The sequence below is a fragment of the Neophocaena asiaeorientalis genome, unplaced genomic scaffold (genome assembly GCF_003031525.2).
Source record: "Neophocaena asiaeorientalis asiaeorientalis breed wild unplaced genomic scaffold, Neophocaena_asiaeorientalis_V1.1 scaffold495, whole genome shotgun sequence".
NCBI lineage: Eukaryota > Metazoa > Chordata > Mammalia > Artiodactyla > Phocoenidae > Neophocaena > Neophocaena asiaeorientalis.
The window spans coordinates 646947-662892 of record NW_020173512.1 but is presented as its reverse complement, the minus strand read 5'-3'; the positions used below and the strand labels follow the sequence as shown (position 1 = coordinate 662892).

The 15946-nt window shown below is 45.0% G+C and overlaps 1 protein-coding gene across 1 annotated transcript in view; it reads left to right on the top strand.

The window, feature by feature from the left end:
- The first annotated feature begins 58 nt into the window (after positions 1 to 58).
- The window catches only part of MAGI1 (membrane associated guanylate kinase, WW and PDZ domain containing 1), a 609319-nt gene continuing 593431 nt past the window's right edge, over positions 59 to 15946 (top strand). Inside the window, exon 1 of the mRNA XM_024747645.1 lies at positions 59 to 785. Coding sequence (XP_024603413.1) covers positions 473 to 785 — 313 coding nt within the window. The 5' untranslated portion in view covers positions 59 to 472. The remainder of the gene's footprint in view (positions 786 to 15946) is intronic.

Here is a 15946-nt window from a genome sequence, read left to right as displayed (position 1 = left end):
AGGGCTCCCAGCAACTGGCTGGAAGGGCTTCCCCCAACCCTCAGTAACAGCCCGCCAGCAAGGAAAGGCGAGCCAGGCGGGAGGCAAAGAGGACACACCGCATTTCTAAGAGGCAAGAAAGAAAGGAAGGAAGGAAAAAAATAACCCAAGCGGCGCAGAGTGGACTCTGGTCCCGGAGAGCACGGTCAGGCGCCGGAACGTGGACCTAGAAGCACCGGAATGCAAACAAAGCTCGCGGGCGCCTGTGCAGGGCTCGCGGGGAAGCCCGGAAAGTTTGTTTTATGATGGCTTGAGTGCGCGAGTGTGTGCAGGGAGCGAGTCTGCCAAGTTTCTCTCTCCCGTTGCGTTATTTTGGGGGAGATGTCTCTCCCTTGAACCAGCGTGGGCTTGGGGGCTTGTGCTGTGGAAGGCACCTGTCTCTCATTTTATTGTTATTTTTTTTTTTGGGGGGGGAGGAGGGGCGTAAGTCATCATGTCGAAAGTGATCCAGAAGAAGAACCACTGGACTAGCAGGGTTCACGAATTCACCGTGAAGCGGGGACCCCAGGGCGAGCTGGGGGTGACGGTGCTGGGGGGCGCGGAGAACGGAGAGTTTCCGTATGTCGGAGCGGTGGCGGCGGCCGAGGCGGCGGGGCTTCCCGGCGGCGGCCAGGGCCCTCGGCTGGGCGAGGGGGAGCTGCTTCTGGAGGTGCAGGGGATCCGGGTGTCCGGTTTACCCCGCTATGACATACTGGGAGTTATCGACAGCTGCAAGGAGGCCGTCACCTTCAAAGCCGTCAGACAAGGTAAGACGGGATGCGCCTCCCGGAGGCGCCCCCAGAAAAGGGGATCGGCCTGCGGAGACTCCCCCCGCCCCCCAACTCGATTTCCCGCTTTTCTCCTGCGAATGCGGCTTAGCGGGGAAGTTGAGGCCGTGCGCCCTGTGATAGTGAAATACAAAGTTGTTGAGAGGTTGTGGGTTGTTTGCTCACCTGTATTGGGAAGAGGAGCTTGGGTTTGCGCGGGGAAGCGTGGAGATTTTTCCCAGGCCTGGTTTGCCAACCTGTTATCTCCGCCACCAAGTGCAGCACAGCTTGCCTGCACCTGGAGGAGAGTTGGCAGGGGCAACGTGGACGCTCTCCTGACTCCCTGAGCGAGTGTTGCAGCAGGCGCAGTTAATGCGTTCTTTGGCCACTTGTCTGTTTCCAGACCTGGAGAATGGGTACGAAGGAGGTGAGGGTCTTTGGTTGTTGGGCCTCCTCCATCAGAAAATTAGCGTCACCCGCGGCCGCCCAGGTGGGTCCAGGCATCACCGCCTGGCAGTTCCAAAGCCCGCCGCCTGAAGATCCTGCATTCACCCCACAGCAGGATGACGCATGTGTCTCGACCGTGTGGACCGGCCCCAGGCTCGTGGGTGGCGGTGGGGGGAGAGAATGGAGAGGGTATTTCAGTGCTACTCAAGCCCAAGTTTATACTGCCACCAACATCACCACCATCACCATCACTAAGACCATCATCACCCCTGTGATGATGATGATAGCTGCTCTTTCTTGTTAGCTTACTACGTGCCAGGCTCTATGTAAAATGCTTTCCTTGCACTATCTTGTTCTGATTGACAACAGTTCTGAGACCGAGTTGTTCTTATAAACCCCATGTTACAGATAAGGAAACTGGGACTGATGTTGGTTCAGTTACTTGTCCAAGGTCACACGGATGCCAAGAGTGAGGGTTTGAGCCCTTGTTGCAGAGCCTTAAGCACCGAGGAGGAAGAAGTGGGGGAATGACCATGGGAGCCCCGAGGAGCACCCTGGAGAGGAGGGAGTGGAAGCAAATTCATCTCTCAGAAGCCTGGAGAGGAGTGATGACCTTTATGATGGCTGCTGGTGGGGGCGGGGAGTCCCTTACTTCTTAGTTTGGTGCAGGCATGGGGCTGTCCCTGATACAGTCCAATAGAGAAGGACTGGACTCCCTTAAAGGAAGCCCTTGTACGACCATGCACCATGACGCAGGTTCTTCCCCGTGAAAGCACCAGGTTGAGCCCTGGTGAAAAGTTCCCATATGTGCCTGCGCGGGCTTGGAAGGGCAAGCAGCAGCTGGAGGAATGTGTCAGAGGAAAGAAGGGTTGGGCTGAGCTAGTCCTCTTTTGGAAACAGGCCCGTTCCAGATGAAACGGAGGAGGGGGACAGGGAGAAGGGCTGGGTCTTTTGGTAGCTTTGGGAGCCGAGGGACTGACGGTTATGGAAAGCTCCTTCCATTTATGTTCTCATTGTGTGCTTGCACACCTCCTCCAAGAAGCCCTCAGGCATCCTGCCCAGATGAACGAATCCTTCTTCCTCTGGACTCCCCTAAAGGTGTATCTTGTAGTTTTTTACTTACTCTGGACTATGTTAGTTCCCTCCCCTCATTTCCATACAAGGTGGTAAGCTCATTGAAGGGAGAGACTGTGGCTCATTCATTGCACATCTCCCCAGCTTTGGTTGAGGTCCATCATCTTGCCTCACGAGAATGTGTCCTCCCTCATCTGTAAACTGGCTTTCTTGTGTCACATAAACTAATAAGCACAAAGAGTGCAGAACAGTGCCTGGCACATAGTAAGTGCTCAGTAAAGATTAGCTATTATTGTTATGTTTAAAGTGAATTGGGGAAGTTACTTATTTCTAAGTCTAGCTTTTAGTGTCAGGAACCTGAATTATGAAGTTAATACCAGTACCTGGATTATTAGGACTTGATAGAACTGTAGAGAAAATACTGTAGCATTTGATGGGATCAGCTGCTGGTCGCCGTGCAGGGGCATTTTGGAGAAAGGGCTGGTGGAAGGACAGGCAGGAGTTCCTGCATGTCCTGTGCGGGGGTCTCCTGGTGTCTAATGGGTCCAGTGGGGGCTTGTTCTCAGTGTGCAAGCTACTGCATGTGGCTGAGCCTCCCTCCATCAGTTACCAAAGATTGGGAGGCATCGTCCCAGGGCCACCTCCTCATGGCAGTCCGGAAGGGTTGGTCAGCTAACAAAGTGTGTTTGGAATCAGGTACCCCTGGGTTCGAAGGAAACTGTAGCTACGTAGGAATGCTCATAGAATGTGTGTGTGTGTGTATGTGTAGGCAAATCTACTTGTTCTTCTTGTAATGGGATAGAATAAAGATATAGATGGGGACGCTTGAATGGCCTGGAATCCACCACAGTGTAAAAGCTACTATTTCCTGTAATGATTACACAGGCACAGGTAGCTCTTCTAAGATTTTCATTACAGAAAGATGGCACTAGAAAGCATTTCACCAGCCTTCTCTTTTATATTGAGAATAAGATTTAAATTATACTAGAAATTGCTCTTCCTGTGCTTTCATTACTGTGTTTTAATCATATTAGATAGGCTTCTACTTGGTACATGGTAAAGGAAAAATGTTACTTTTGTGTTGTCTGTACCTTGAACTAGCCACTACCAGGGACACGGGTCACTCTGGGTGCTGTCTGTATGAAAATGTCACGGTCTTCTTGTGGGAGAAGATTCTGCTGTTTCTGTTTCATGGCAACTCTGAAAAGATGCACAGACCAAAATAGTCTGTAGCAAGTGGTATTATGTGAAGCAGGACTGGATTGTGAAAGAATCAAGCTAAATGGATCTACCAGGTTAGAGTTGATTCATTTTAAATGGAGAGGACAGTCTTTTGTCACAAAAGTGCCTAATAAGAATGTACAAATATGTATATATGTTATATAAAATATATGTTACTTTACATATATCATAAAGCATATATATGTACTATATATACTATAGGTATATATTTACCTGTAATAAAATGCACAGATCTTAAGTATATAGTTTGATGGGTTTTGACAAATGTATATGCTCATGTTAGCTTCACCCAAAGCAAGATACAGAGCACTTCCATCACCCCAGAAATTTCCCTCCTGTCCCTTTCTAGTCAGTTCCCCCCACCTCTTCCAGAGGCGTTGACTGTTTGATTTTTCTCACCATGGATTAATCTTGCCTGTCATTGAAATTCCTATAAATGAAATAATGCAGTGTGTACTCTTCTGTGTCTGGCTTTTTTCACATGTTGTGTGTATCATGGTTGTTTTGTATTGTTCAGTAGTATTCCATTGCATACATATACCAGATTGTTTATATTTTTGCTTGTCAATGGACATTTGGACTGTTTATTTTTTCATCTGTTATGACTAAAGCTGCTGTAAATGTTCCAGTTCTGCCACATCTTTGCCAGTCTTTGATCTTGTCTGTCATTTGAACTTTAGCCATTCTAGTGTATGTGGAAAAGAGGAAAAGTACAGTAATCCCCTCTTATCTGTGGGTGATACGTTCCAAATCAGGCACAGTAAGAGATTAAACACAACATGAGATAGAACAAATTATAACTGTGTAGTATAATAAAAGTTATGGGAATGTGGTCTCCCTCTCTCTCCAAATATCTTACTGTACAAATTTATTGCCTCTTCCATCTTAACTAAGCACTTGTCATGCACTATGGCTACAACTTGTGCAGTTTTAAGTATGACAGCAAAGCTAGCACATATTTCTTTTTCCTTCTCACAATTTCACAGATAGAAAATTCATTCTAACTGTAGATCTTAGCATCCACAGCATATGATTTTATTAAGTCGAGAACATTCACCTTTTCACTTCAAGGAAGCGCTTTACGGCTTCTCTTGGGCAGATCCGAACTGCCAGCATCACTCCTCCTGCGCTTTGGGGTCATTACTGAGTAAAATAAGCGTCGCTTGAACACAAGCACTGTGGTACCTGGATAGTCAATTTGATAACTAAGCTACTAAGTAACCAATGGGCAGGATACCCTGGACAAAGGGATGATTCATGTCCTGGGCAGGACAGAGGGGGAAGGCGGGAAATTTCATCCTGCTATTGGTATACAATTTAAAACGTCTAAATCGTATATTTCTGGAATTTTCTATTTAATATTTTCAGACCGTGGTTGACTGTGAGTAACTGAAATCACAGAAAGCAAAACAGCAGATAAGGGGGAACTACTACAATTAAGGAAACTTAGCTCTAGGATATAGCTAGTATTTTTTGAGCACTTGGTTTAGGAAGTGCCAGGCCCTTGGCTAAGCTAGTGCTTTATGGGTATTTTGTTCTTTATTCCTCCCAGCTAGACTCAATGTGTCAGAAACTGAGGTCCAGAGAGTGTGGGTGGCTTTTCCAAGGGTCATACAAGTGGCTGAAGTAGAGCTGGAACTCAGCCGTGTTGGATTTCAAAACCCATGCTTCTAGTTCCTGGGTCAGTGGGTCTCAAAGTAGGCTCCCCAGACTAGTGGTATTTACATCACCTGGGAACTGGTTAAACATGCAGATTCCCGGGCCTCAGCCCTACTGATACCTAAACTCAGGAGGGTGGAGCCTGTGCCGTGTTTTTAACAAGGTGACTCTCATGCATGCTCAATTTTGAGCACCACTGTCCTAGGGTATAGACTGCATTGAAAATATGGCATCGAGTGGGGCAGGTGATCTGTGTTCTAGAACAAGCTTGGCCACTAGTGCTGTCATCTCTGGTGAGTCACCTCTTTGGGCCTTTCTTCATACCTAAAATAAGTGGATGTATCCTTTTAGATCCTTTGCACTCCTAAAATGCTAAGATTCCCTGAATAGCCCAGACTCCAAAAGTTTAGAAGGGTGTGATTGTAGTTTCCCAAACTGGTAATATTATAGGTCACACTTACATATTTTTGTAAGTGAATTTTGTGTCCCGTGTTCCCTGCATTGGCAGGCAGATTCTCAACCACTGCGCCACCAGGGAAGCCCCCTCCACTTTTTTTATAGACAGAATGGAGGCAATAAATAAGTCACAATTTAAAAACCACACACACACACACACAAATAAAATAAAAAATAAAAACCACAACACTACCTCCAGACCCTTCCCCTCACCGTAATGAGGGACTTAGGACCACATACAATTGAATATAGTTCTTTTGTGCCTTTCTGGGTTTTGTTTTGACATTGTGTGTTTATTTTGACCAGTTGGAATATATTACAACAGCTCTGTAACAAAATAATTCTGTTCTCGTTTTGAAACACAGCACCATGTCTTGCTGAGTTTCCTGTGAATTCTGCTTTGGGGTCTCTGGTCTTGCTTTTTCTCTGCCTCCTCCCCCCCACCCCCTACACTCCGCCAGGATGGTCACAGGATTGACTCCTCTCCTTAGTGTCTCTTCAGAAAGACCTTCTTATCTGGTGGTGTGCTGCTAAAGGCTTAACAGCCGGCTCTGGCGGAGGGGAGACTGATTTGTAGCATCACTGGAGTTGGGAAGAGATCCATGTAATTGGAGCCAGTAGGAGCTGGCACCACCATTCCACTGACCCCGTATAAGATAGCGCCTTGGATCACATGCCATCCCCTCATCCTGGTTTGTGTTTCAAAGCTTTGACACAATTTCACATTATCGGGCTTCCCTGGTGGCACAGTGGTTAAGAATCTGCCTGCCAATGTAGGGATTATGGGTTTGAGCCCTGGTCTGGGAAGATCCCACGTGCCACGGAGCAATGAAGCCCGTGAGCCACAACTACTGAGCCCGCGCACCACAACTACTGAAGCCCGTGCGCCTAGAGCCCGTGCTCCACAACAAGAGAAGCCACGGCAATGAGTAGCCCGTGCACCGCCATGAAGAGTAGCCCCCACTTGCCACAACTAGAGAAAAGCCCGTGTGCAGCAACGAAGACCCAAAGCAGCCATAAATAAATAAATAAATTTATATATTAAAAAAAAACAACAACCTTGTAATTTCACATTATCTTCTTCTTTTGCTTCTTTATTGTCTGTCTCTCTTCCCACTGGAATGCAAGGTCCATGAAAACAAGAAGTTTATCTCACTTGTTCACCCCTCTATTTCCCAGCACCTAAAATAGTACCTGGCAAGTCATAGGTGTTCACTAAAATTTGTTGGCTGCATGAATGAATTTTCTCTTGTTGCTTTTTTTTTTTGGCGGTACGTGGGCCTCTTGCTGTTGTGGCCTCTCCCGTTGCGGAGCACAGGCTCCGGACACGCAGGCCCGGCGGCCATGGCTCACGGGCCCAGCCGCTCCGTGGCATGTGGGATCCTCCCGGACCGGGGCACGAACCCGTGTCCCCTGCATCAGCAGGCGGACTCCCAACCACTGTGCCACCAGGGAAGCCCTCTTGTTGCTTCTTATTCGGATGGTAAGTGCAGACCAGGACATCCACATCTTTCCTTCTTTCCTCCCTATTCGTCTTTGATTTCTTGTCATTTAGGATCCTAATATGTTCATTTTCTCGTCACCAGATTTTACAATCAGCTGATTCTCAGTGTCTAATAATTTATACCGAGCTATAAATAAATAAATGACCGGCAAGGCTTAATGGGTTGTATTTAAGTATTTCGGCCTGTTGACTCTAGGTGGAGTTTAAGAAGTGAAATTTCAGGTGTTCATTCAGCAAGCAGGGTGATGAGGAGCTTTTCTGTTTTCTGTTCATGCGGGACCTGGTCTATGTCAGCATCTAGAAGAATGACACCTTACCTTCGTTTTCTTGTAGCATTGTCCCTGTGTACAGTGTATCCAGCCGACAGCAAACTGGATCTTTGCTACAGAAAAGAGTGTGATTTTTGTCCCCTCTTGCTCTTAAACTGTGCTTGGTGTTTACGTCTTTTTTTTTTTTAAACTTAAAACTTTCAAAAATCAATCTATTTTTGTTCTTGCTGCCAAAAGACCACTCTCTGAAGGATATTTTTAGGTTACATTGTGAAACATTTTACAGCTTTTACAAAAAATAATGCAAGGACAGGCAACCCAACATGTCCATTGTTTCTGGAGGCCGCCCTTTGCCAATGGCTGTGTTATTTAAAAATAGATTAGCTTGACCTTATGAGGCAGTAGCATAGAGCTGGCTCACTGCATTTGTTGGCATTCATTACCCAGCTAGTTTCGGATGGCAGAATTGATGATATCCACCAAGGGGAATTAAGTGGTTTATAAGAGAAAACATTCTGACATCTCCTCACCACAAGGGTTTACATGAAGGATGTTGCTTTATAAACGATGGTTATTTAATGCAAAACACCAGTCTCTGATGTTAGTGGTCCCTTCCTTGAGTTTGTATATATGTGTAACAGGATATACTGATTTTGTATACACTGAGAATAAAGGCTGTCAAATTCGTTAAGGGCTGGCATTCATATCCTAAAAAAGTAGGTTACTGCCTTCCTGCCTGTCTTTATGCAGCTCATATGTGAGATCTATAACCTTGAAAAATCCTTGGTAAATATTGGCGCTTTGCTCTACTGCACCCCTATGGATGTCGACATCCATCTAGGATGTCTGGTGAATTTGTTTTGGTGTGTTCACAGCGGAACCCCCATGGATGTCAAGGACAAGCAAGTGATGCTGACTTTTGCTTTATAGTATAGTGGCCTATGGAAGGTCCAGCGTGTTCTGGATGTCATCCTTTCTGAAGGCACGTAGCAAATGTAATTTGAACAATGTCTTTTGTTTTATTTTATTTTTAGCCGTGCCTTGAGGCTTACGGGATCTTAGTTCCCCGACCAGGGATGGAACCCAGGCCCCCGGCAGTGAAAGCGCTGAGTCCTAACCACTGGACCGCCAGGAAATTCTGAACAATGTCTTTTATGATTAAATAGTAATCTTCTCTTTTTATAGCCAAGTGATTAAAGAAGGGAGTAATCCATTACATACAATCATTTCTCTAGTCCCTTTCGCCGAGGGGAAACGGAAGTCCTCCCAGTGACTCACAATCTGGCCTGTGACTTGTCTTCTCTCTCCCTGGCCGTGACCTGCTGGCCCGACCTGGACACCTGGGAGGCTTACTCTCTCACGAACTTCAAGTCTTTCCCGCTTGCCTTGTCATTCCCTATTCCCCTCCTCTGCTTTATTTTACTTTATCGTATGTCGATCATTTCAAAATAACTAAGTTCCTTGTTTTGTCTCTCTTTCTTTAATATAAGCTCCGAGAGGGCAGGGCTGTTGTTGATCTCAGTACTGAGAATAGTGCCTGATGCATAGTAATTGCTCCAGTATTTCTTGAACGTCCACTGTCAGATTTAGAACTAGAATAACTCTGCTGAGCTCGGTTGCCTCTGAAAATTCCGATATTTGAAAGTCTCTGAAAATGTAGGTACTTCGTGATGGATCGCATTAAACTTGATAAGGGTTTAATACTTGCAGTCCATGACTTGGGCTAAATACAGCCTCAATGATTGATCTAGGAGTATTCTTGAAGACAGTGAGCATTGCTGGCCGGGCTCAAATGGTCTTTATTTTAGGGATTTAAGGCAGCACCGTGCTGATTCTGTCAGCGAACTTTGCACACTCTCTCACCCTCCAGTGGACCGTGAGACGTTCTTCTGGGCACCGTCAGCTGTGTGTATAGACTTTTCCTGTTACCATCTGCAGTGTGGTGAGAATGAGTTACGTAAGAGAATTACATCCTCCCGGCTGAGGTGTCAGCCCCATTCCTATTGCCAACAGAGCCATTAGTGTGCGCCTTTAACGGAATGCAGTTATGTTTTCCACAATAAGGCTAATCTTTCAGCCCACTGTGGGACTCGAAGCTCTCTTTATGGACAGTGGCATGATGGTGCAATTAAAAGGCCATTATGCCCTGATTATAAGCCATGCTTCACAATTATTGCCATATACAGTGTTAACAGGACTGCAGCGCCGCTCGTAAGATAATCCACGAGCATCCATTTATTGATGTGTTGTAGATCAGCAGGTTTTGGGCTCAGGCTGATCTGGGTTAGAAACCAGGCTTTTCAGTTTACTAACTGTGTTACTCAGGGCGAGATACTTCCCCTCTTTCTTGCAAATGGGGATAATGATACCTACTACCTGAGGCTGATGGAGGAATAAAAGGAGGAGATTGAGGTAAACCACACGGCACAGGGCCTGGCACGTGTTGAGCGCCCACAAAATATTGGCTTCTGTTATTGTTTGAATGTTCCCTGTTGGAAAGCACTTGGGAGAGAAGAAAGAATCTCTTGAGAGATAGAGATTGTGGTACACAGTTCCCTGGAGAGCTTTTCAAGTCTAGAACAAGCCCTCATTTTTCTGCCTGATTCAGATGCCACTATTTAAAAAGGCTGAGACTGGATTAGTTCAGACAAGAAGGAAACCTCTAGATTTCACCGTGTGGTAGAGGTCTGAGCTGCCTGAACTTCTACGTTGTCACTGGTGACGAATGGATTCTAATGATTGCCATTGGGACCCAGGTTCAGTAATGTGTAGAGGAAGGACAGGTCCTCTCCTTACTCCCTGGAGATCCTGGGCAGGGCAGTACCAGCAAGGGTGATGCTTGAGAACTTGACACTGAGGTCCTCTGATCTTCCTGGCACCGTACCTGGGCTCCCAAATCAGGAAAGGCTGGGGAGGCAGCAGGCCTTGGTGTTATAAGGGTTTGGAGTCAGGCTGGTTAGGTCCAACTCCAGCTGAAGAACCATGGGCATGTTAACCTCCCAGAACCTCAGTTGTTCCAGTTGAAAATGAGAATAATACCTACCTCACAGGGTGGTTGTGAGGATTAAATGAGAAAACGTATGCAAAATACTTTGTCCTCTGCTTGGCGTGTAAATAGTGTTTACAGCAATGCCTACCTAATAGCAGCCATGTTAATTTTCAGTTCAGAAGTGAAGATCCATCAGTGATTTCCTCTAAAGCAGTGATTTTCAACTGGGGGTGATTTTGACCCCCAAGGGACATTTGGCAATGTCTGGAGACATTTTCGGTTGTTACAGCTCAGGAAGGGGGAGTGCTAGTGGCATTGAGGGAGCTGAGGCCAGGGATGCCGCTAAACATCCTACACAGTACAGCCCCCATGGCAGAGAGGTGTCCAACCCCAAATGGCACTAAGGCTGAGATTGAAAAACTCTTCTCTAAGGTATAACTTCATGGTTGAGACTGAGAATCTGAAATAGGAGCAGTAAACTAATCACGGTAACTATTATATATTGATCTTCTGACATGTCCCTGAGACCCCGGTTAGGTTTTTACCTGGGTAGATGAGGTCATTCTTATTTTAGCCCTGAGAAAATTAGCTGGAGAGGTCAAGTAATTTATCCTGGCCTCCAGGCAACTGACAGAGGTGAGATTCAAGCTCAGATCCGCCTGGTTCCAAAATTCTTATCCCAGGTTTCCACACTAGAAGTGTGTTGACCTCTAGTCAAGTGTGTTAGGCTGTAATATTGCTGCCTGAGACAGCATACCATGCCTGGTGACGCTACCAAAGAGAGTCCCAGAAATTAAAAAAAAAAAAAAAAAGAGGATTCCCAACGTGTTTGTTGGCCAGAACACAGAGGGTGCTGCTATATAGTTTCAAGCAGTTCTGCTTAATTGCCTTCTCCTTCTGTTTTCCCTGATCTCCCTCACCAACACTGTTGATTCTTTCCTCCTCTGTGCTCTCTTTTTTTTTCCCCCCACACACAACAGGATTTCAAGAGTCACAATAGTGTCTTGTAATGTAGATTTGCTCTTCTGTCTCCTGTACTGGATTATGTGTTTCTTGAATTCTTGAAAGCAGCATCCCTGTTTTATGTCTCTTTGCAATCTCTGCCCTCTCTAGGTACTCAAGCAATCACTTTTGAATTGAATTCTTTTGAGGTAATGGGTAGGCATAACTTTTAAATAAATAAGAAGAATTCTTGCCTAAGATCTTGTTGGCTCGAAGATCCGCGGCTTATTTTTAAAGCATATTAAATATACTTAGCCATATGTCTGACTTTTCTGTGATGATTTAAAATGGTTGTCTGCCAGTTGTAGCATTTTGAACTGTCGGGAAAATATTGAATTAATTGTGTTGAAGGTCTTAGAGGGCCTTTATTCTGACCAGATGTGTGCAGTGATGGAGCCTATTGCTTATGTAACGCGACCACAGAAGGCATCACTTTGGCTTGATTTAAATAGAGTCAGTATTTTACCACCTGGATTCTTGGCCAAGCGTTGGAATTTACATCTGATAGGGAGAGCCTGTTCATTTCCTCCTCCAACTATCAGCCTGTTTAAGTCTGTGTGACTTGGTGAAGAATTCAAAACTCAAGATCAAGTAGTTAAAAAAGGACTTTCTTTGGTGTTGGAGCATGTAGGTTTTTTTTTTTTTTTAAAAAGCATAGGCATCATCTAGATTTTTCGGTTTCTAATCTTTTAAAAACTCAAATAGTTTTATGATCATGGATGACTGTCAGTCACTCTCCATTGTCGGTCTGTGCTTCCACAGCTTATGGTTTTTTCATGGTGAAATTAATTTTTTTCCTCATTTAAACAATGTGTATGATAGAGAAAAATGTGAATATATGAAAGGAAAATGTATCCACATGGCCCATAATCCCACCTCCAGACATTTATATATATAAACATATATAAATACACACACATGTTTTTTTGGTAGATTTTTTTGGGAGGGTCTTTTTCTTCTGAAAATTGCATAATCCCACACACGCTGTTTTGGTGAGATTTTTCTTTGTGCCTCACAATGTATCGCAGACTTTTTTTCTATGCTACATGTAGATCGACTGTACCATTTTGATGGCTGTGGAATCAGTTTTTGGTTGTGCTATAATATGTTAAATCTTGCTTTCAGAGTGAACATTTAGATTGTTTTCATTCCTATTTTACACAAAACATTGAAGAATATCCTTATATATACTTTTTAGTGAACTTCTTCAGCTATTTTCTATGGATAGATATCTAGAACTTCTTGGCTCACATGAATTTTATCTTTTTAAGACCTAATTCCCACCGTCATCTTATTTTTCAGACCACTTATCAACTTAAATCCTTGCTGCCTGGATGTGAGAGTCCTGTATTTCTTTACTTATCTCAGAATAGATCCTATGTAGGCCTGGAATTGTTCCTTTATAATAGTCATCACAAACGCAAATACTGACTGGGTATTTTAAAGGGCATTAGGGAGCGGTGGTGACTAGGGTAAAAGGGAGCAGTTGCCACTCAGCTGCAGCCTGTTGTTGACATGTGGGGACATTGCCCACCGTTGCCAGGTTTTTCAAGCTTTCAAGAGAACGCAGAAGCTCGAATTGTTAAAAAAATGAACTTTTTCAATGTAAAAGCGTTGATTCACAGTTTTCCAAAAGCATGGATAAACCAAGCCAAACACATCTGGGAGCCATATTTGGTCCTCAGGCAACAAGCTTGCAGCCTCTGGTTGACATATTTGTCTTTCTCACTTGATGTCTCTCACACTTCATCTCTTCAAGAGCAGTCATCACATTTCTTACTTTTGTCTGTGTTCTTAGGGCCCAGGATAGTGACCAACACACAGTAAGGGTCCACAAATGTGGGTTGAAGTGAATAATAAGTTCCAGAAGTAGTCCAGTTTGTCCCTGTAGTCCACGTAAGATTATTGGAGGGTCAGCCGGTGACAGCTCTCCCAGTCGAGTTGCGAGGAGTGGGGGAGAGGATATATTTTGACAGCTGATCGTGATTCTTGGACTATTTTATTGCAGGGTCGTGGTCTGCTGAATCTTAGAACTGGGTGCAAAATAGTGTCTCGATGATGACATTTATATGAATATGTACTGGGAATAGTATACATTCTCTGCTCTAAGGTGATTTTACTGTGAAATGTGTGGTCTTACAAATAAAAGAATGAATGAGCTTTATGTATACTGCTTAGGGCGGTTTTAAATATAGCAAGAAAAATCCCTAATAACATGACTCGTTTGGGCATTCTACAGGTAAATCAGCACCCTGACTTTTACTCCAAGAGTGGATGCTTTCAGAACACAGTTAACCTCTAAGACTGGCGAGCATCTGTTCTCCAGGCCAGTGTTACCTGGTAGAATTTTGTATTTTGAAAACCAGTGCAGCCCTTCTTTCTTGCCTGCGAAATAGGTTGTTCTGCGTTGCAGAGTTCATGGCAGGTACCGGGTTTGCTGGACTAGGATGGGGAAGGGAACTTAGGTAATTCAGATTAGAAGTTTAGGCAGTGCAGTTTTTCTGTTAAAGAGCTAAGCTAGGAAGGGCGTATAAAATGAAAACTGTGTAATTGTCAGCAAAAGCCCGACATGGAGTTCAAACTCTGCCAGGTGGGGATTGGGACTGTGTTTCTATTCTCTCTTCTCTCGTCCCCTTCCCTCTCTCCATATCCGTATCAGAGTAAGAACATTCCAAGAGACTGTCTAGGAATTCAGATTCTAGATAGGACATTCTATTTGTGATCCAGTACTCTGGATGTGAGACAAAACTAAGGAGCGTTTTCCAGTTGAGACGACTGTATGCCCTGATCCACCTCCTTCATTATGATCACCGCTTTTGGGGCACCCAGGATTCCCACAAGTTGGCATGAAATTTGGCTTCTGTTCTACTTTAAAATGCCCAAGGGGGACTTCTCTGGTGGTCCAGTGGGTAAGACTTCGCGCTCCTAATGCGGGGGGCCGGGGTTCGATCCCAGGTTGGGAACTAGATCCCGCATGCCGCAACTAAAGATCCCGCGGGCTGCATTGAAGACCCAGTGCAGCCTAAAATAAATAAATAAACAAATAAATACATATTTTAAAAAAATCATAAAATGCCCAAGGATAAGATGTAGCAGGAAAACTTATATTCTGCAGTGTTTGAGACTGGACAATCATTGGTAAATTTCCCGAGCTTTGGTCTTTGGTAAAGAGTCTAGCCATAGTGAATCATGCCATATGCAAAATCACAGTTTAGTACCTGCACAGGGTCTAGGAAGACTTTAGAAAACACAAAGTGTTGTTTCAATATTGATACATTGTACACATATCATGATTTATAAGAGAAATATCAGAGAGATAGAATGCCCAGCAAAGGAAAAATTGATGCAGCTCTTGCCTATTTCTGTCTAAGTCTGCGGGAAAAAACTGCCATAAGGAGGAAAGGACCAGGCTTTCTTAAGCAATGTGAATCTGTTTCTGAGACATTTTAGCTAAAAATGTAAGCTTAAGTTATTCTGCATGAAATAATTATCTCCAAGGAAGACAATCGTGAGAAGATGGCATTAATGGGAAGATGATAGCCGGTTGTCACTGTTGGAGTCTTTTTTGGTGGAAGGAACCCATCCATGGGTTTTAATAAAACGTGATGAGTCACCCTATTGCCTGAATTCCTGAGGGAAGAGAGACATCCTGAAAAGGCTGTGAGGGAAATTTGCAGTCCTAGGCACCTGTTACCAGGCACTTATATTCACCTGATGGCTGCCAACGGCTTGCAGGCAGAGCTGATTGGAGAAAATGATCAACTTCAGAACCAGTGGCCCACAGATTGGGTTTTAGGTAAATGGAAAGTACATCAGAATTACCTGGGCGAGTTTGCCATCTCTGGGCATCTGCGGGCGAGTTTGTTAGTGATGCTGACTCATGTCTCCCTGCCAGGCGGAGTCCTGATAACCCCAACTGCAAAGAATGGTCCACAGAACGGTCACCGGTTCAGAATCATCCAGAGGGTTTATGAAAAATGGGGATTACTAGGCCCCATCTCAGACCTGTGGAATCAGAAATCCTAGGGGGTGGTCCCTGTGAATCCACACATTTTCGAAAAAGTTCTGGCTGGTTGTGGAAATGTGAAGCTTGATACTCCAGGCTCTAACATGCTGGCCACTTCAAATCCAGTTCCCTAATACATGATGGTAACAGACCCCACTCTATACTCGAATGAACACTGATTGGGGAAGGGAGGCGAGAATAGAAAGACGAACTGAGTTACTCGAGCCTCCGGTTCTTCTAGGGTGGCACATACTGGCTATGTGTGGGTGTGTATGTGGAAGGTCATTTTCTTGCTTCAGGATCCTAGCATTAACCAGGCAATTGAAGAGACCTCTTCCTCCCCACCACATGCCTTTTTAAAAGAGGAAAGGATGGGCTTCCCTGGTGGCGCAGTGGTTGAGAGGCCGTCTGCCGATGCAGGGGACGCGGGTTCGTGACCCGGTCCGGGAAGATCCCACATGCCACGGAGCCGCTGGGCCCGTGAGCCATGGCCGCTGAGCCTGCGCGTCCGGA